The 19,124-nt window shown below is 54.0% G+C and overlaps 1 protein-coding gene across 3 annotated transcripts; it reads left to right on the top strand.

Moving 5' to 3' along the window:
• SPI1 (Spi-1 proto-oncogene) lies at positions 1-16,777 on the top strand. Of its 3 annotated transcripts, none has more exons than XM_012552632.3 (5): positions 1-315; positions 3,151-3,244; positions 13,449-13,636; positions 15,080-15,269; positions 15,815-16,777. In XM_012552632.3, the coding sequence occupies exons 1-5, from the start codon at positions 205-207 to the stop codon at positions 16,132-16,134; spliced, it is 903 nt and encodes a 300-aa protein (XP_012408086.1). In that variant the 5' UTR covers positions 1-204; the 3' UTR covers positions 16,135-16,777. The 3 variants fall into 3 exon arrangements, with proteins under 3 accessions (XP_012408086.1, XP_023362137.1, XP_003773776.2); XM_023506369.2 differs by having other exon boundaries at positions 4-315; positions 15,161-15,269; XM_003773728.4 differs by having other exon boundaries at positions 5-315; positions 15,113-15,269.
• Positions 16,778-19,124: the final 2,347 nt, after the last annotated feature.

Genomic DNA, 19,124 nt, shown 5'->3' with positions numbered 1-19,124 from the left:
CTGGGGGGGACTATCTCCCAGCTACAGGCCCTTCGATAAAATCAGGAACTTGGGCTGCTCTGCAATGTCAAGGGAGGGGGCTCACCTCGGGATCGGCCAGGCCAAGGGGCAGGACTGAGGCGCCTTCGAAAGCCGCCCTGCCCGCCCCCGCTGGGCGCCCGCCTCCCACCCCCAGCCCCGGCAGACCCGACCCTGTGGCTCCCGATGCCCAGGGGCTCCGGAGTGGGCCCTGCGGAGGCAGGGGAGCTGACGGGCCCTGAGATCGGGTGGATGTTACAGGCGTGCAAGATGGAAGGGTTCCCCCTCGTCTCCCCTGTGAGTATGGGGGCTCCCTCCCCCGCTCCCAGCCCCCTCTGGTTTCTAATCAGTGGGAAGCTGGTGTTTCCTCCCCAGGGAGCCTGGAGGACAAGATTGGGAAGGAGCTTTTCCCCTGGTTGCGCCCTGGAGGGCGAAGGACCCGGAAAGCTCAGTTAGGGGCTGAGGGTGGGGGGCCTCCGGCTGGCCGCTGGTAGGCTTTCCGAGCCGGGGCCCCTGCCCGCCGTCTCCGGCCTGGAGCAAGCCTCCAGAGGGTGGGGTGTCCAGGGCCGGGCCAGGGGGCGCGTGTGGATCAGGGCCCCCCCGACGGGGAGCAGAAAGAGGGAATGGAAGAGAGAGACATGGGGCCAAAGGGGCCAAAGGGCCAAGGGGCCGGCTGGGGGGAGAAGGAGAAACAGGTGGCAGATACCCAGAGCTGTGGGGCAGGGAATGGCCCTACTGTGAGGCTCTAGGATTCGGGGAGACCAGGGCAGGGAAGCAGGTGGTCGGGGAGCCCAAGGCAGCAGGCTAAGCTGTCGGGGTGGGGAGGTCAGGTGTGGGATGGCCCGGGGGAGGACAGACCCTCTCATGTTCTCCCCTGGGGCGGAATGGGAGAGGCTGAGAAAGGTCATTTTGCTGGGCTCAGCCCAGCCAGCCTCCTCTTGTCTCAGGCTTTCCCAGCCCGGCTAAAAGCCAGTCAGGGTGGAGCCCACGGCCAGACCTTGGGAGTCAGGGCTCCCCCAGAGCGGAGGCTGGGCCAGAGCCAGCCCCCCAGCCTCCCAGGACCCTGGAATCCCTGCTTATCTTTCTGAGAGCTGGACTCTGAGGGCTCCATGAGCTGAGATGTGGTAGAAGGGACCTCGGGCCTCCCCCAGCACTGCCTCCAGGCTTAGGGACCCGGCTCTGGCTCAGTCCTGACTCTTAGTTTCCCCAACTGTTGGTTTCGGGGTCAGAGGCCTTCCCCCTTTCCCCATTTGCTCCCCATCTCCATTCCCAGAGAGCTCGGACCTGACTCCCCCAAACCTCCTTGGGAGCCCTTGCCTTTCTCCCCCACTGAGAATTAAGGAGTTTTCAGCAAGGGGAGGGGACTTCTTCCAGGGCACTGAGGCTCCCCCAAAACTGCTTCGGCCCCAAATCTGGGCCGTGTGGGCCTCTCACCATTAAGTGATTCTGGGAAAGAGGGGGAGGCCCCCGGCCGCTCTTGGGGTGGATCTACACGGGAGCCGAGAGGGAGAGGCACAGGAAGGGAGGGAAGGCCCGGCCGGCCCCAAGGCACGTCCCGATTAGTTCAGGGAAAACTTAGGAGCCCAGCATCAGGGCTGGAAGGGACCCCAGAGGTCCCATGATTCAACCCCTCACTTTATAGATGAGGAAACTCGGGCCTATCTGTGTGATATAAATGGACAATTCAGGCAAAGCTGCCGGCCCGGGGAGCCCCCAGGGCAGGTTCTGGGGAAGGGGCTAGTGGGCTCTGCTGGGGAGGAGTGGGCCGGGGGGGGGGCGCTGTGAGTGTGAGGATGGGGTATAGTGCGGGGGAGACGGAGAATGGTAACACACGTGCATGTGGGGGGGCCCTGAAAACAAGGGGTACCCGGAGGCAGAGGGAACGTGACTGTGTGAAGGGGGAGGACAGGTGAGGGAACCCGAGGCTTCCTGAGAACCAGTGGGAGTGGAGGAGAGGGCTGAGGGCTGGGGGGGGGGGAGGGGGAAGGGGGGGCTGAACTAGTGGGGAGGGGAAGAGAGGTAAATGCAAACATACACAGACAGACAGATATACAGACAGACAGAAAGCTAGAGATAAACAGGTAGACAGACAGACAGATAAACAGACAGACAGGCAGATAGGCAGATATCCAGATAGATATCTAGCTAGATAGATATAGAGATAGACAAACAGGCGATATATAGACAGACAGACAATTAGCTAGACAAACAGGTAGATAGTTAGACAGATAAACAGGCAGACAGACAGATATAGCCAGACAAACAGACAGACAGCTAGGCAGACAAGTAGATAGACAGACAGACAAATAACCAGACAGATGGATAAACAGGCAGACAGACAGACAGCTAGGCAGACAGGTAGATAGTTAGACAGACAGACAGACAACCAGACAGACAAACAATTAGCCAGGCAGCCAGGTAGACAGACAGACAGATGGGTAGGTAGGTAAGTAGATAAATAGACTCCTAATTAATCATTGTTATCTATCCAGGCATTGCCCTGGGCACTAGCTACAAATCCAAGTGAGCAAGAATGTCCTCTCCCTCGGGAGCAGCTCACACTGTTGGGAGGAGAGAGGGGATAAAGGGGAGTTGGGAGGCCGGGAACAAGCAGGTGGGGTGAAAAGGAAAATCGTGAGACGCTAGATTGGAGTCTGGGGGCACATTGGGAGGTGTCCTATTTGACCCTTTAGTTGGCAGAGGCCCAGAGAGGTGAAGGAGTTTCCCAGAGTCTCACAGCCAGTAAGTAAGTGAGGGGATAGCCCTCCCAGGGAGCAGACCCCCGTGACCCCCGTTCCCTGGGATGCAGGCACATGCTTCTGAGCTCAGGAGTCTGCTTCAGTTCTGGATTCCCTACTTCGGGGCTTCCCTAGGGCCATTGTGGCTGGGGTCCTCATCCCGGACCCAACCTCTCTGGAGGTCTTTGGATCCATTCCCCGCCCAGTCCTGTACTCACACACTAATTCTGCCTTTGGGAAGGACCCCTGTGTCATGGTTCCCACCTTGCAGATGGAAAGGGAGGAAGACCCAGGGCTAGAAGGGGGTTGAGGATTGGACGGAGAAGGGCCAAAACGAAGGCCCCCCCCCCCCCCAGGGCTTTGGGCAGGATCTCATCCCTTCCCTTCTCTACAGCCATCAGAAGACATGGTGCCCTATGATACGGATCTGTACCGCCAAACTCACGAGTATTACCCATATATCAGCAGTGATGGAGAGAGCCACAGCGGTAAGTGGTTCCCATCTCTCCCCTCTCTCAAAGCCCCCGTGGCCGGGGTGGGGTGGGGGGCTGGGAGACCTTGTGTCTGGTCCTCTTTGGTTTCCACTATGCAACGTCAAAGGCAAGCATACACTGGGGATCATGAATGAATTGATCTATGTGCATTTATTAAGCACCAGTTATGTAGCAGACTCTGAGTGCAATTCCTACTCTTGGGGGGGTTTACACTGCCTTGTAAACAGACAGGTGTGTCCGAATCTTTTCTCTTCACTCTGTTCCTCTCTAAGTTGTCTGCAGGTGGCTTTGAAGCTTCCTTAGAACATCTATTATTTGGAAGACGTTAGCTGAGAGGTGTGTGTGTGTGGCGGGGGGACTTATTATCATCATTTTCACTGATTCCTTGTTACCTGGATCATGATTAGAAGCAGCACCAAACCCCAGATCTAGAACCGGGAGGATCTAAGGGGTGATCTAGTGCAATCCCTCTGCTGTACAAAGGCCAGTGAGGAAACCCTCAAAGCCTGATCAACTTACTGAGTTTATAAGGGTAGTAAAGGAGTGGGGGAGGGGGGTTCAAATGCAGGTCCTCTTACTTAAAAGCCAGCAAATCTTATTGACTGTACCATTCTATCAATGTCAGAGCCAGAAGGAACCTTAGAACCTATAATGTCAGACTGGAAGGGTCCGGACTGTCAAGGAACTCGGACACCAATTATGTAGAAGCGTAGAATTCTTAAAGGTGGGAGGGAATTTGGAACCCAGAATATTAGAACCGGGAGAACTTTCTATCAAAGATTGTCAGAGCTGGGTAGGACCTTAGAACCCAGGATGTCAGAATGGGAGGGACCTTACAACCCAGAATGTTAGAACTGAGAAGAGTCTTAGAACCTAGAACCCCAAAGCAGGAATAGAAATTCTCTGGTCCATTCCTCTTGTTCCACTGATGAGGACAGTGGGGCTCCCAGAAGGGCACAGTCTTACCTGGGGAGATGCAGAGGGAGTTAGGGTTGCCCCTTCCATTGGGGGAGAGCTTTGGAGCCTGTGCTGGTGGGTGGTCATGGTCCGACCATGACAGCTTGTAGCTGAGGGGGGGGGGGCTCCTGGCCAGGGGCAGTAAGGGCAGGGGTATAACACAGCTGAACCTCCTGACAAGTAGAGAAAGACAAGGCTGTTCAATTACAGGAGGCCAGCAAGGAACGGGGTCCCACCAAGGATGCGAATTCCAAGGGTCATTTGGGAAAAAGATAGAAAATCTAGTGCTAACCTTTTTACCAAGATCTGGAGCCTGTTGGGGAAAAGAAACCCAGGGATCCTAGACTTTGAGGATAGGGAGCAACAGAATCCCCGGAGTGCCCATGAATTCAGAACAGGAAGAAATGGCCCCTCTCCATCTTGGGGGGATGGAAAAGGTTTCTTCAGGCTTCAGGCCTAGGGTGAACCCCCTGATTCACAAGGAGGCTGGATCCACAATCAGAAACTAGAGGCTCGAGAAGGTGGGTGTTGGGCAGGATGCTCATAAGACTGACAAGTCCTAGTTAATTGGGGTCCATTTTAAGCGCCAACCCTGTTGGCATCCACCCCGAGGGGGGCGGGGAAGGGAAACAGGTTGCCCACCCCTGAGATGTCCATCTGAGCCCTAGGGATTCCTAGGGACCTCTGTGACTCAGAGGCAGGAAGCTCTTTTGAAATCTAGGAGATGAGTCCCCGGGATAAGGTCTGTCCTAATGGAAGCGGCGGCTTGAGACTTCTGAGAAATCGTCACTGACTCACGCCCCTGCCCCTGACTGTATGGTTCCTTTGGGGAGCCCCAGGAAGGGGTTGGTGGGTTAGAGTCAGCTTTGCTTCTCCCCTCCCGCTTGCCCACAGCCGGCCTTTGCTCCGGTAGCATCTATAGGCTCAGGGCAGTGGATGGTGGGCATGCAGGGGGGCTGGTTGTGGAAAGCCCAAGAGGCCCAGGAATCACACACCGGCTCTGCTGGCCCAAGGGGACTAGAGACCTTGGCAGAAGGGGCAGAGGCAGGACAGGAACCAGGGAACATCCGGTCCAGCTCAAGACTCAGGACAATCCCAGAAACCAAGCTAAAGTCTGGGGCTCTCCCAAGGCCCGAGGAAGATGATGGGCTCAGATGGCCGGGAATTTCTCCCCACCCCCACCCCCCACCTCCATCATATATCTCATGGCTTTGTTTAAGTCCCCGGGTCCCTGAGCAAGATCTCTCCTCTCCCCCACAAGGCCGGAGCAGCATGACCCTAGATTCACTTAGGCGTCCTAAGCTCTACTTCCCAGAGACAGAGAATTTGGCAACCCCTGGTGGCCACAGAGAGCAGCACAACAGCTTCAATTACCTGAGAAAGCCAAGATTTTCTGGGGGTGGGGAATGACCCAGAACTGGGGCTGAGTCCCTTCGTCCCTATCCCAGGACTCAGTTTCCCAAAAACTGTAAACTGGAAGGGCCCCGGCCATCCTATACACCAAACAAACAAAGGGGTATCCAGGTGGCAGGGAGGATGCGTGGGCAGAAAAGCTCGTCTCCTGGGCCTGGGCCCATCTGAGCCTGAATTAATGTCCAATTGCTCTAGAGATTTGGGGTCTTGCCTTGGTTTGCTGAGGTTCTGGGACTAGTAACTAAGTAACTAAGTCTAGTAATTAGGTAACTAAGTCCAAATAGATTTTCTCCTAAAAAACAAGAAAACCAAAAAATCCTTCCTGCCCTTCCCCAAAGTGACTAGTTTTAGGACAAGGGCTAGAGATGGAATATGGGTATTGGATACTGGAAGGGAGAGGCGTGAGGGTGGGAGATCATAGGATCAGATTTTACAGACATCTTATTTATCTACTTATTTATTACTTTATTATTAATACTAATATATTATTACTTATTATTTATTCATTTGGACACATAAAAATTGAGAAAGGGGGTGGGCCCACGTTCCCATCAGCCCCTTCCCCGCCCTCTCCCGCTGGCTCCCAAACGTGGCCAGAGAAACCAAGAGGACTTTCCCAATCCCCCCTTCTTCGGAGGCACCAGGAGGAGGGGATTTCCCTTCTGGGGAGCAGGGCCCCTCCCTCTTCCTGCCACTATCAGCCCTGATCTTTGGCTGCATCCATGCAGCCTCCTTCATCTGCTCCGTTCAGGAGAGAAGTGATCCTTTCCCCTTCCTCTCCACTTCCTTTCTCCCCTCACTTTTCTCCTCCCCCCGAGCCGGAGGGAAGCATCTGCCCGGCTCCCCTGGCCCTCCCCGGCTTCCCCCTTCTGTGACCATCCCGGGCTCTCTGCCGGAGAGAGATAAGGCTAACCGATGGGCGTTCAGGACTTTCGAGGGTGGGGTTTGTTCTGAGAGTTGGTCTCGCTGGTTTGGGATTTGGAGGTTTGTGTGTGTGTGTGATTGAATAAATGTGAGATTGAATATCCAAGTCCATCTTCAGAACAGGCCTTTGTCTGCTTACGGAAAAGGTGGAATCCCTGTGATCTGGAGACTTGTGGCGGGAGGGATGGGCACAGTCATGGAGGTTTAAGGTCTGCAGAGCATCTCATTTCCATCAAACTTGACCCTTCCAAAAAAAAAAAAAAAAAAAGCCCTGAGACAGACCCTTGTTCCCATTTTACAACAGAGAAAAACTGAGGCTAGGAGCGTCTATATCCCTTGCCACTACCCCCCCCCCACCCCAGCCAGTAAGAGTAGAGCTGCATTTCCAGTCCAGTGTTCTTTCTTCTACACAATACAGAAGGACACATGGAGTTCCCTGAGGCCAGAAGGGGGCTCACCCAGGAGTTCATTCATCAAGGCAAGACCCCAGATCTCAAGGACATTAATTCAGGTTCAGGCTGACCCAGGCCCAGGAGAAGAGCTTTTCCGCCCAAGCGTCCCCCCGCCACCTGGATACACCTTTGTTTGTTCGGTGTATAGGACGGCGGGGGCCCTTTCAGTTTCCAGTTTACAACTCTTTTATTGACTAGACTGACTGTTTAGTATTCTGAGCATTATTTCAATACTCTAGAGACAGGAACAAGGGCCAGGAAGTCTTCCCAAGAGCGTAGATGACACAGAGCTCTCCGGGGTTTCCCAAAGCTCCTGGTGGTGGAGAAGGGGCAGGAAGCTCTGCTGATGATTGTACGGGATAACCTGGCCCAGCTTGCCGGCCACATGTAGGATATTGTATATTGCAAGACATATAGTTGCCTGATACATGTTGCTGGCTGTCTTGGGGAGGAGAGAGGTAAGGGAGGGAGAGAGAACAAATCTGGCACTCAAACTCTTACAGAAATGAACGTGGAGGACCATCTTTACTTGTAACTGGGAAAAAATACTATTAAGAGCAGCTCTGGAGAGGCAATGGGTAGAATAGTCCCAGTAGGAGGAAAGAAACTTCCCATTTGGCTCCAAAAATGATGGGTTCTAGAAGAATCCCATGGAGTCACAGACCCCCAGGGGCTTCTCTGGGGTTCAAAATAAAGCCATAGTACCATGTGCTCCTGGGAGCACGGGCAGCAGTCCTCCCCACACTTCCAGAAAGGGGGCAGATGTGGAGGCAGAGGAAGGATCTTTGAGCAAGGAGACTGGAGGGGGGAAGCAGGGGAATGAACCATTTCAGAGCACAGAATGTCAGGAAACTGTGGAAGGTGGAACATAAAACGGCAAAGCTGGAAGGCATTTTAGGAGAGGATGTTAGAAGTGGAAGGGGACCTTAGCACCCAGAAGGTCAGAGCTGGGAAGCACCTTAGAATGCCATTTCCAGGGAGAGGGTGGAGCAGGGCAGGCTTCCTGGGGGAGGTGGCTCTGGAGATAAGCCTTGAGGGAAGCTCTCTGAAGCAGAAGCGGAGAGCAAATGCATTCTAGGCCTGGAGAACCATCCAGTCACTCACCTGCAACAGCAAGGCCAGTTTGGGCAGATTGTAGTGTGCAGGAAAGGCATAGAGAAGGCTGGTTTTATGGAGGGATTCCAAAGCCAAAAAGAGGCATTTTGTTTTTCTCCGAGGTAGGAGGGAGCCACGGGGCTTTTAGAGCAGGGGAGTGATTTGTTCAGACTTATGCTTCAGGCTGCTTTTTAGTCTGGGACCCTGGACGAGGTCCTTCCCTCCCTCTATAAAATGAGGGGGTGAAAGTTAGTGGTCAGAGGTCCCTTCCAGCTCAAAATCTATGATTCTAGATTAAGAATAGACAAAATTATTGGGACGCTTTGGTCTGTAAAGACAAAGGCAGAAAGTCCATGAGCCAACCTATAGCATCCCAACAGGAGGCCCTGGGCTTAATCACCAAATCCCAGAGGGTTCGAATTAGGGGGTCCCCCAGGAAACAGAAACAACAATTCGGGACATAAAAGGAAGTACCTGCTTCCCACAGCGGCTAGAAAACTTCTGGGACGGCTACAATAGGACCAGCCAGAGGAAGAATAGAGGCTCCTGGAACACCTCCAGGACAGAGATTGTTATATTCTTACCCATAAGAGGCTTTAAAAGATACTTGTCAGCAAGAACAAGATACATTTATTAAGAGGTTACTGTATACCAGTCACTGTGCTAAGCAGGGGGTGGAGAGTTTTAAATAGGAAAAACAAAAAACAAGAGGATGAAAGAGGCTGGGGGGCCCTTCCCTAAAATGCGAGGAAAGGGCCCCTGGTGGAAGGATCTTTCAGCATGAGGTCAGTGGAGTTTGGTGGAGAAAATGTGGAAAGGCAGGAAAGGAGGAGTTGAAACAAGTACATTTCTGAAGGATAATGGCGTGGTGGGGTTCTGGGTCACAGGAGATGCTGAGGATGCGAGCCCAACCTTAGAGAGTGACATCCAAGAGTAGGGGGTAGTCTTCCCTTAAATTGTCCCGGTTGTCCCTGCCAGGGGAAGGATCCTGGGCTGCATGGACCATGGCATCCGCTCAGGGAGCCGTTTCTGCTGTCCAGGAGGGAGATCATCCAAAGGAGGCCTTTGGCAGGTGGCCCACTGCCACCTATAATATCGTCGTGCAGAATCATTTGGGAAATTCTCTCACAATCATCTTCAGGGAGATTTTATATGTGTGTGTGTGTGTGTGTGTGTGTGTGTGTGTACAGAGAGAAAGAGAGAGTGAGAGAGAGAGAAAGAGAGAGACAGAAAGACAGAGAGAGAGAGAGACAGACAGACAGAGACAGAAAGAGAGAGATAGACAGAGAGAGAGACAGAGACAGAGAGCAGAGATGAGAGACAGAGACAGAGACAGAGACACACACACACATACACACAGAGAGAGAGAGAGAGAGAGAGATAAGAAAACTGGGCTCCTTCCTTTGTCACTACACCTTGTTACTGAGCAAAAAGGATGTTGGCAGCTCCCCAATTTGTGGCAAGCTCAGTTCCTGCAGGTGACTTAAATCAAAAGACTGTAAATTAAATCTAATTTCCCCACAGAAACAAAGGGCCACGCTCTGGACCAAGAACGTAAAGTTTTATGATTCACTGTGGTCAAAGAATTCATCATCCTTTAGGTAAACAGTCTGCATTTATCCAGGCTGGTCTTCCAGTGGCAGACAGATAACAATAGCCAGGCCCGTCATGGAAACCTCTGACCTTTTCCAGAAGCTACCAGGACGTGTCGTCCTCAGACACAGCCTCTGAGACCGTCACAACCCCAGGGTCAGAGAGCTAGAAGGGCGAGGGGGCTCGGAGGCTGCCTTGTCCAGTCTTCTCACTTTACAGACAGAAAAATTAAGATCATACACATCGGAGAGAGGGGCTTTGAACCGAAGTCCTTCAGTTCCAAATCCAGGGCTCTTTTAATTGAACCTCCCAGAGGAAGTCTTTGGGGGAAGGGAAGAATTAAGGATATATGAGATCCTGACGTGGAAGCAGGACATCTGCATCCAAATGTAGGTTCTGAAATTTCTGAGCTTTGTAGTCATGGAAAATCACGTCACAGCTCTCTTCCATAACTAATACTATTGGGGAGAGCATCCTGTGGGGGCTCCAGCTGAAGGCACACCCTTGTCTCCGTGGGGTGGCCCTAGATCCCTGCAGAGGTGAAGTCCAGTACTCTGGACACCTGCCCTCAGTGGTATCAACGGGAATTAAGATATGATATGAGAGACATAAATAAATGGAAACAAAAGAAAGTTGTAGGAGGAGCCCCCTCAGAGTGTTCGAGTTGGAAGGGATCTTAGCAAAGTGTTTCGTAAAGATTCAGCCCCTCAGACAGAATTTCTTGTAGAAATGAGCACAGACATCATAAGTGATTTAAAAAGAAAAAAGAAAACCATCATAATACATTCATAAGCAAACAAACGACATGTCCCCCATTGGCCGTGTCTAAAATACGGGTCATTTTTCATCCTTGGTCCTTCTCCTGTCTGCGAGGCGGGGAGCATGTTGGACTGGCCATTGTAGCCATCAGAGTCAGGAAATGTTCGTCGCTACAATATTGTCGTTATTGTCGAAATCTTTCTCCCTTTCTGCTCACTTCCCTATGCATCAGTCCATGAAAGTCTTCCCAGCTTTCTCTGCAACCGTCCCCTTTTCCTTACCACGCAACAACACCTTGTTCCCACCCAATGCAAAAGTGGTAGGACCATCCCCACCTGGTAGCGCCCCTTCAGTTTCCAGTTCTTTGATTCCACAAAAGGAGCTACTATAAGTGTCTTTGTACATATTTAAAGAGTCTATAAGTCGGGGACAGCTAGATGGTGTAGTGGGTAGAGGGCCGGCCCAAAAGTCAGGAGGACCTGAGTTCAAATCTGGTCTCAGAGAGTTAACACTTCCTGGCTGTGGGACCCTGAGCAAGTCACTCAAACCCAATGACCTAAAATATATATATAAATATATATATATATATATATATATATATAAAAGATTATATAAATCAATTAATGGGAGCAACACAAGCATCCAATCACATTAGCTTTAATTTATTCAAAAGCCGCCCAGAAGAAGAGTAGGGCTCTGAGGCAGCTGGGAAAGGAATAGGAGGGGCTGGGGGGGAAAGGCTCTCTCCTACAAAAAGTCCTTCCTGATGCTCCCAGTTATTATTGCTCTGGCCTTCCTGGAATCATCTGGCGTTTAGCTCTGTGTATTCCCCAGTAGAACACAAACTTCCCGAGGGCAGGAACTATTTCCGAGCTCTGCCCCTTACTTCCTGCCTGTGTGCCTTGAGGCAAATTTCTTGACCTTCCTGGATTTCAATGTCTCTTCTCTAAAATGTAACCCTCCAGCTCTCGACCTGTGACTCTTTCTGTTTTGTCTCTGTACCCTCAACTGCCTTGTATACAATAAGCACTTAATAAATGTTGGTTGGGTTGACATTCCCTTCCAATGAAATCAGAGTCCAGTCCAAAAAATGATTTTTTTAAAAATGTTCTGGACTCTGGAGGTGAAATAGCTCCTGCTCTCCGGAGCTCACATTCTGATGGGACAACATCATGTACCAAGATACAGGGATGGGGCGGGGAGTAAGCATTGATTAAGCACCTACTGTGTGCCAGACACTGTACTGAGCACTTCACAAATATTCTCTCGTTTCATCAAATAAAACAAAGGTGAGGTAATTTGGAGAGGAGGCATCAGGAAAGGCTTCATGTAGGAGAGAAGGGGCTCGAGCTAAAATTCGGAAGGAGACTGAGCTTCCAAGAGGCTGAGGAGAAGAGGCACAGGGGAATAACCTATGCAAAGGCATGGAGGTGGGAAACGGGATATGGATCGGCCAGAAGGCCAGTTTGACTAGACTGGGGAAGGACTAGATAACAATCACCCTCCATAGCTCCAGGATCTGTGCTGCCCTCCACCCCCCACCCCATGCAACCCTACTAGGCGATGGAAGAGGATCTTGGAGATTCCTGTCTCATCCCTTGGAGCCAACTGGGCCTGGGCTTCCATGAAATCGGCCTGGCTGGTACCGAGATGATGGACGCCCATCCCACCTCCAGACTCGCCCTCCTCCCTACCTGGAAGGAGCCTCCAGAGCTGCTGTCACCTCCTAGAACCCACCAGGCCACTGCCGGGGAAACTATTTCTAGAGAAATCAGAAAAATGATTCACTTTCCTCCTTCCCTTCCTCACTCAAGAGATCTGGGTTTTGTTTTACAAATGGGTAAACTGAGGCACAGAAGGTGGCGATTTCTCCTGACTCTGCCGGCGGAATCATCAGCAGATCTCAGGCATTCTGAGAAACTGCCAGTTAAGAGCCGGTGGGTTCTCCTCCTCAGCACGTGTAAACAAGTGTGTTCACACACACACACACACACACACACACACACACACACACAAGCATGTTCACATATACACATGTTTACACAATCCACAGGTGTGCTTACTGACAAGTGGGCACACACACACACACACACACACATGTGTGCTCACACACATTCACAAGTGCATCCCCACCCACTAATGTCGGCACAGTTCCCGAGGGTGAGCGGCTTGCACACAATTGGGCTCACACACTAACATGCTCACAAACAAGCGCACTCGCACACATACAGGTATGCTCAGGCACCGGGTGTTCACACATGATGAGTGAGTTCCCACGTACACACGTGTATTATCCCAAAGCGTGTTCACACCAAACGTGTACATGTGTGTGCACACCTACCCAAGCGTGTTTATACACAGGTGTGTACACTGCACACACACGCCCCACCTTATTCAGCAGACTCCAAGGGACTTTGACTCTTTTTGAAGCCCTCCTCTAATTTCCCTGCATCTAGTCCCAGGGTATCCAACCCCCGGGCCCACAAACCCCCGGCCCACAAACCCCCGGCCCACAATCCCCCTGCCCCAAACGCTCGGCTCCTCGGAAGGGGGCAGACTCCTGGCCCAGGCGCAGTGTCCCCCACAAGGTATAAGGTGTAGAATAATGGCACATGAAATGGGGGACGCAGAGCGCTCTGCACACCCCCAAGCTCCGTCTCTCTCTGTGCTTTGCTGTTGCTAGGTGTGTGTGGGGAGGGAGGGGGTAGCTGGAGGGGGAGGGGAGCAGCAAGGATGGAGAGGGTTGGGAGCCAAAGATCCTGAGTTCAAGATTCCGGGCTTTGCTGCTCCCTCCATCTTGGCCAAGCCCCCTCCCAAACCTGTGCCTTAGTTTCTCTACAACGGGGCTCCTGTTTGCTCTAGCTCTTTGGTCCCATGGCCCCCCAAGGCTGGGACTCCCCGCACTGAGGTGGGGGTCTCCCTGCTGAGCCTGGGGTCTCCCTGCTGAGCCCCAGGTCTCTCTGCCTTACCCAGGGTCTCCCTGACAACCCCTCTGCTCCCCACAGACCATTACTGGGACTTCCACCCTCACCACATGCACAATGAGTTCGAGAGCTTCGCCGAGAACCACTTCACGGAGCTACAGAGCGTCCAGCCCCCCCAGCTCCAGCAGCTCTACCGCCACATGGAGCTGGAGCAGATGCACGTCCTGGACACCCCCGTGACCACCCCCCACGGCGGCCTCGGCCACCAGGTAAGAGTCGGCCCGGCTCCCTGTCTCTCCGTGGTCCCAGGAGAGCCCTCCCAGAAGGCCTGTGGTGAGGCTGCCCAGACTGTCACAGGAAGCTGACGGGAGCTCTTACCCAACTCAGCTTCCTGCCAACGGCCAGAGTGCCAACCGCCGCCCCTGCTGACCCCCTGACTGACCTCCCACACCCCAGCCTGGCGCCGGGAGCCGGAGGTCCTGGGTCCCAAAGCCTCCTTTGCCCTGGGCTCCCTCGCCCGCCCCTACTGGCTCCTCAGTGCTCCCCAACACCCTGGCTGCAGTGACACCCCAAGAAACCTCCTTCTCTCCATCGGGCCCTTGGTCTCTCTTTTGACCTCAATGACAAGGCTCAGCAGCCTTGATTTACCTTGAAGCATTCCTCTCCCCCATCCCCTAAGCTCACTGATGACCCTTAACACACGACAGAGGCCATTTAAAAATGGGCCTGGGCAGTGACCTCCAAGGTCCTTTTCATCTCCAAGTCTCTAAAACTATTGCTTCCCCCCCCCTTTCCTATCCCCACTGACCCTCCAGGAAATCACCAGTTGTCTCCATGGTGATACCCTCCATCCATCCTTCTTTCCCCTCTGACTCTCAATTGATCCAGCATGAACCTCAATCTCCTTCCTTCATTCCTCCCTCCATTCCTTCCCTACTTCCCTTCTTCCTTCCCTTCCCTCCTTCCTTCCTTCCTCTCTCTCTTCCTTCCCCCTTTCCTTCCTCCCTCCATCCCTCCCTCTTTCCTTCCTTTCTCCCTCTCCTTCTTTCCTTTTTCTTCCCTTCCTTCCTTCCTTCCTTCCTTCCTTCCTTCCTTCCTTCCTTCCTTCCTTCCTTCCTTCCTTCCTTCCTTCCTTCCTTCCTTCCTTCCTTCCTTCCTTCCCCCTTCTCTCTCTCTTCCTTCCCTTCTCTCTTCCTTCCCTCCTTCCATCCTCCCTCCCTCCCTCCTTCCTTCCTTTTTGCAAGACAATTGGGATTAAGTGACTTGCCCAGGGTCACATAGCTAATACATATTAAGAATCCAATTTGGACTCAGGTCCTCCTGACTCCAGGGCCAGGGCTCTATCCACTGCAGCACCAGCTGCCCCTCATGCCCCTAATCTCACTGATCGGCCAAACACCCCGCCCCCCATGCAAATACGCTTCCTTATAGTCTCCTGCCGGCAGTGACCAGCCAAACTTAGTGGCCCATGACCCACTTCCAGGGGCCCCTTCAAACCTCACTCCCGAGGCTGCCGAATCCTCCTGTACCCTCACACCAAGCCCCTTGGCGTTCACACCCAACCTGTGCACTCGTGGCCCCCTATGCGGCAGCCCCTCCCCCATGCGGCAGCCTCCTCCCCCATCTCATAGCCCCCTCCCCCACATCGCCATGTTTCTGCCTCCTGCTTCTCAGCTCACTGATCTCCTCCTCGCTGGTCCCTGTGTCCCCAGGTCCCCTCACTGGCCCCTCTGCATTCCTCTCAGGTCTCGTACCTGCCCTGCATGTGCCTTCAGTACACCTCCCCTCCCCAGCCCAGCTCCGACGAGGAAGAAGGCGAGCGGCAGAGCCCCCCCCTGGAAGTGTCTGATGGGGAGACTGAGGCGCTGGAGCCGGGCCCGGGAATCCTGCACGGGGAGACAGGTCAGTAGCCAATCCACCAAACCCCACATTCAGCCTCTCCCTCCCCCGCCTGCTCTGTCTCGGACACATGACAGTGACTGAACCGAGTGTCAGATTGGACATCTGTCCCTGGGTGAACACGGCCTCCCAAGGGCTTGTGGGACACTGTCACTGACTGTGTCTGAGGACGGAAATCCTGGCTTTGACAGGCGGGGGGTGCGTGACCTCAGGGGAGACTCTCCCTTTCCTGAGCCTCAGTTTCTCCATCAGGACAATGAGGGTCCCTTCTAGCTTTAAATTCATGGAGTACAGCTATTGTGGATTCCTCCCTTCCGTCCTCCCTCCCTCTCTTCCTTCCTTCCTTCCTTCCTTCCTTCCTTCCTTCCTTCCTTCCTTCCTTCCTTCCTCCGTTCCTTCCTCTAATCTGGCTGGGGCTGGAGATGGGGGTAAGGCTGGAGCCCCTGGGACAGCTGGGAGCCCCTGGCACATCTGGGACTAGGAGCAGGGGACAAGGCTGGGAGCTGGGGCCGGCTGAGAAAGCTAAACTCCATCTCTCTTCCTTCCAGGAAGCAAAAAGAAGATCCGCCTGTACCAGTTCCTCCTGGACCTCCTTCGCAACGGGGACATGAAGGACAGCATCTGGTGGGTAGACAAGGACAAAGGCACTTTCCAGTTCTCCTCCAAGCACAAGGAGGCCCTGGCCCATCGCTGGGGCATCCAGAAGGGGAACCGCAAAAAGATGACCTACCAGAAGATGGCCCGCGCCCTCCGGAACTACGGCAAGACGGGCGAGGTCAAGAAGGTGAAGAAGAAGCTGACCTACCAGTTCAGCGGGGAGGTGCTGGGGCGAGTGACCCTGGTCGACCGGAGGCATCAGCCCCACTGAGCGCCTTCCCCCACCCCTGCCCGGGCCCTCTCTCACCCCCACGGGACAGGAGGGGAGGCCCGGCCCGAGGGCACAACACCATCCCCAAGGCTGGCACTGGTGCCCGGGGGAAGCCAGGCCCCACGCCTACCTACTGTATTAGCTCCCCCGCTTCCTGTAGCATTAACCCCATGTCTGGACCTTGTGGACACATAGAATCAGGGTCTCAGTGGGTGACAGACCTTGGAGGTGTCTGTCTCCCTGCCCTTTCCCCGGCCCCAATGCCCTCTCACCCTCTCCCGAGACCCTCCAGCTTGCCTCCCTGGCCCCCCAGGACTCCGGCCCTTGCCTTTCAGGCGGGGCTCCCCTCGAGCCGCCCTCGGACTGCCGGCTGGCTGCGCTCTCTCAGGAGGCGTCTGTAAACCTTAAAAATGGAGAATGTTTCAGCCCCAGAGTCCTCGCCGTGAGCACCGTCCCTCGGGCCCATCCGGGCCGGGGGCGGAGAAGCCGGACGGGTGCCACCATGGTCTGAACCGGGCCTCCCTGTGGGCCGAGGGTGGAACCTCGGTGGACCCCGCTTGACGTAAACAGTGTCTCATTTATCTACCTTCATAAGAGATTCATTTCAGCAGAAAATAAACGCTTCGAGGGCAAGGACTATTGGGATGAGGTTTTACAAGTGTTTTTTTTTTTCTGTCTTTGTCTTCTTTATACTCTGTGCCTCGTAAAGTACCTGGAGATCAATTAATCAACGGATATTTACTAAGCAACCTACTATGTGCGCTCTGCCATCCACCTGAGCTGTGGAGACAAACACAAAATCCTCCCTCCTGTGGGGAGCTTTTGTTCCGTCCGGCACACGGTGCGTGGGGAAGATGTCGGAATTATTGATTATTGGGCTAAGAAGGGGCTTCCCGCCATTGCTAGTTAGAACATCCCTTCCCAGGAAGGCTGGAAAGGCAGGCACATCGCCCGGGCACAGAGCCTTCCCACCGCTCCAGGATGGGCAGCCCATCCCTTGGGAAGGTAGAGGAAGAGCAGAAGGCCCGAGTACGGGGTGGGGGTGAGGGATGGGCAAGAGAGGGGATCAGGAGGCACCCAGGAGCACTGTGAGAGCCACGGAGGCAGAGGGAAGATGGGGAGTGCTCGCAAGGCAGGAAGGGGAGAGCTGGGAGCTGCCCCAAATCACGCTTTGGCCCTTCCTCAATTTGAATAATCTATATTGATTAATTTTAATTAAATTATTTGAATAAAACAAGATTAGTGATTAAAATAGTAACATTAGTAATTAATAATAAAATGAGTAGGGGACTTAAGCGTTCAGTAAGTGCTTGCAGTGCTGGCCAATGCCAGCTTCCCTAGCTGTCCCAGTTTCCTCAGCAGCAGGCCTGGGCCAAGCCCCAGGGACCACGGTCCTTTGCTCGGGGAGATGATGGAGACATCAGGGAGGGGATGCAGAGGCTCAGATCTGAGGAGAGAGGGAGGGCTCGTCTTCTCGCAGGAGCCAATTGGGCCCAGGGGCCAGGTTCTGGTCAGGACACCGGGAATGACTTTCAGGTTCAGTGACCTGATGGAAGGTCATCTCAGAAGGAAGGCGCCGGCAATGGGTGACTGAGAGCAACCTGCTGGACCAGGACTAAGCTGGAAGGAAGCAGGAGGCACAGGCGGGGAGGGGAGGAGCACTCGGGGCAGGGGGATAGAGAGTGGGGGAGACGGAACGGGAAGGGGGGGGGGGGGCTGTTCCAAAGGAACGTCCCAGAAGCCATTGTCATGGCTTTGTAGAACAGGTGGCAGGGAGTCAGGGCCAAGAAGACTGGAAAGGAGGAGGGGGCTTGTTACATCTAAACTCTGCACCCTGCTGCCAGCTCAAGCCTGGATGGAGAGCACTCAAACTCCTTCGCTCCCTGACTGGGGGCCGGAGCCCTCCAGAAACTGCCCTTTCAGGCCACCCTCCGCCTTGTACCCACCGCCTGCCTGGCTTCCACCTGCCAGAACACGATGCCCCGTGCCAGAGAGCCCAGTGCCCCGTCCCCCCTGCTTCTTTTTAGAACTTTTATTCAGCGTATCCAGCCTGGCCCAGGGCCTGACACTGGTGCCCAATGAATAGGGGCAGTTGGGCTGGTGGGATGGGCCAGTCTCTCCTCTGGGCACGTGTTTGTATTCTCCTGGGGGGGGGCAACAAAAGCATCATATTATAATGATAATCCCCCTTATCACGCTTTAAGTTTTGCAAAGACTTTCCCTTGAAGTCGGCTGGAAAGGGCTTAGCAGCTTTGTTTCATGATCAGGGGAAGAGAAGTTCAGAGAGAGAGCTGAACCCCCTCCAGACGCACGGCCAGCGGCAGCGCAGGTATCCCAGCAAGCTCTGGGGCCGACCCCAGGCTGAGCTTGTCCAAACCCTCCCTTTATACATAAGGAAAACTTTGGACCCTGGGCCTTTGGTCCCAGAATCTGCTGAATCTGGGCTTGGAGGCTGAAGGGCCAGGGCCGCTTCCCACCACATTGGACTGCCTTGAGCCTGTGACCCCCAGGCTGTGTCCTCTCTGTTCCTCTCCTTAGTGTGATCCTGACCCCAATAGCAAGGATTGTGGGACAGGGAGGAGGACAAGAGAGAGGCAATTCGGGGCAAATGACTCCAACCAATTCTATGGAGTCTCTTTGGCTCTAGTTCTAGGACCCCTCAGCCTGATACTGGGGAGAAGGGAGAAGCTGTGAGCTGGAGGAGGGGGCATGGAGGAGGTCTAGGACCCCTCAGCCTGATGCTGGGGAGGAGGGAGGAGCTCTGAGCTGGAGGAGATGGGTGGAGGAGGTCTAGGACCCTGAGCTCAGAAGCTCTGAGCTGAGAGTGGGTCCAGGTCACTGACCTTGGAGAAGAGGGAGATGGGAGGGGGAGGCCCTGTCTCTTTCCTGGCCCTGTCTCTCTCCCCACCCCAGGGAGGGGGGCTCTCTGCTCCCTGGAATTTGTCTATATTTAGTCCTTACAATGGCCACAGCCGATAAGGCCCCTGAGA

This window comes from Sarcophilus harrisii, chromosome 6 (assembly GCF_902635505.1).
Source record: "Sarcophilus harrisii chromosome 6, mSarHar1.11, whole genome shotgun sequence".
NCBI lineage: Eukaryota > Metazoa > Chordata > Mammalia > Dasyuromorphia > Dasyuridae > Sarcophilus > Sarcophilus harrisii.
This window is presented reverse-complemented; position numbering and strand designations above follow the sequence as displayed.

Excerpts from the sequence above, each read along its gene's own strand:
- SPI1 (XM_012552632.3), top strand. The coding sequence starts at position 205 with ATGCCCAGGGGCTCCGGAGTGGGCCCTGCGGAGGCAGGGGAGCTGACG. Across the intron at positions 316-3,150 it reads GGTTCCCCCTCGTCTCCCCT|CCATCAGAAGACATGGTGCC; the intron begins GTGAGTATGGGG and ends CCTTCTCTACAG. Across the intron at positions 3,245-13,448 it reads TGATGGAGAGAGCCACAGCG|ACCATTACTGGGACTTCCAC; the intron begins GTAAGTGGTTCC and ends TGCTCCCCACAG.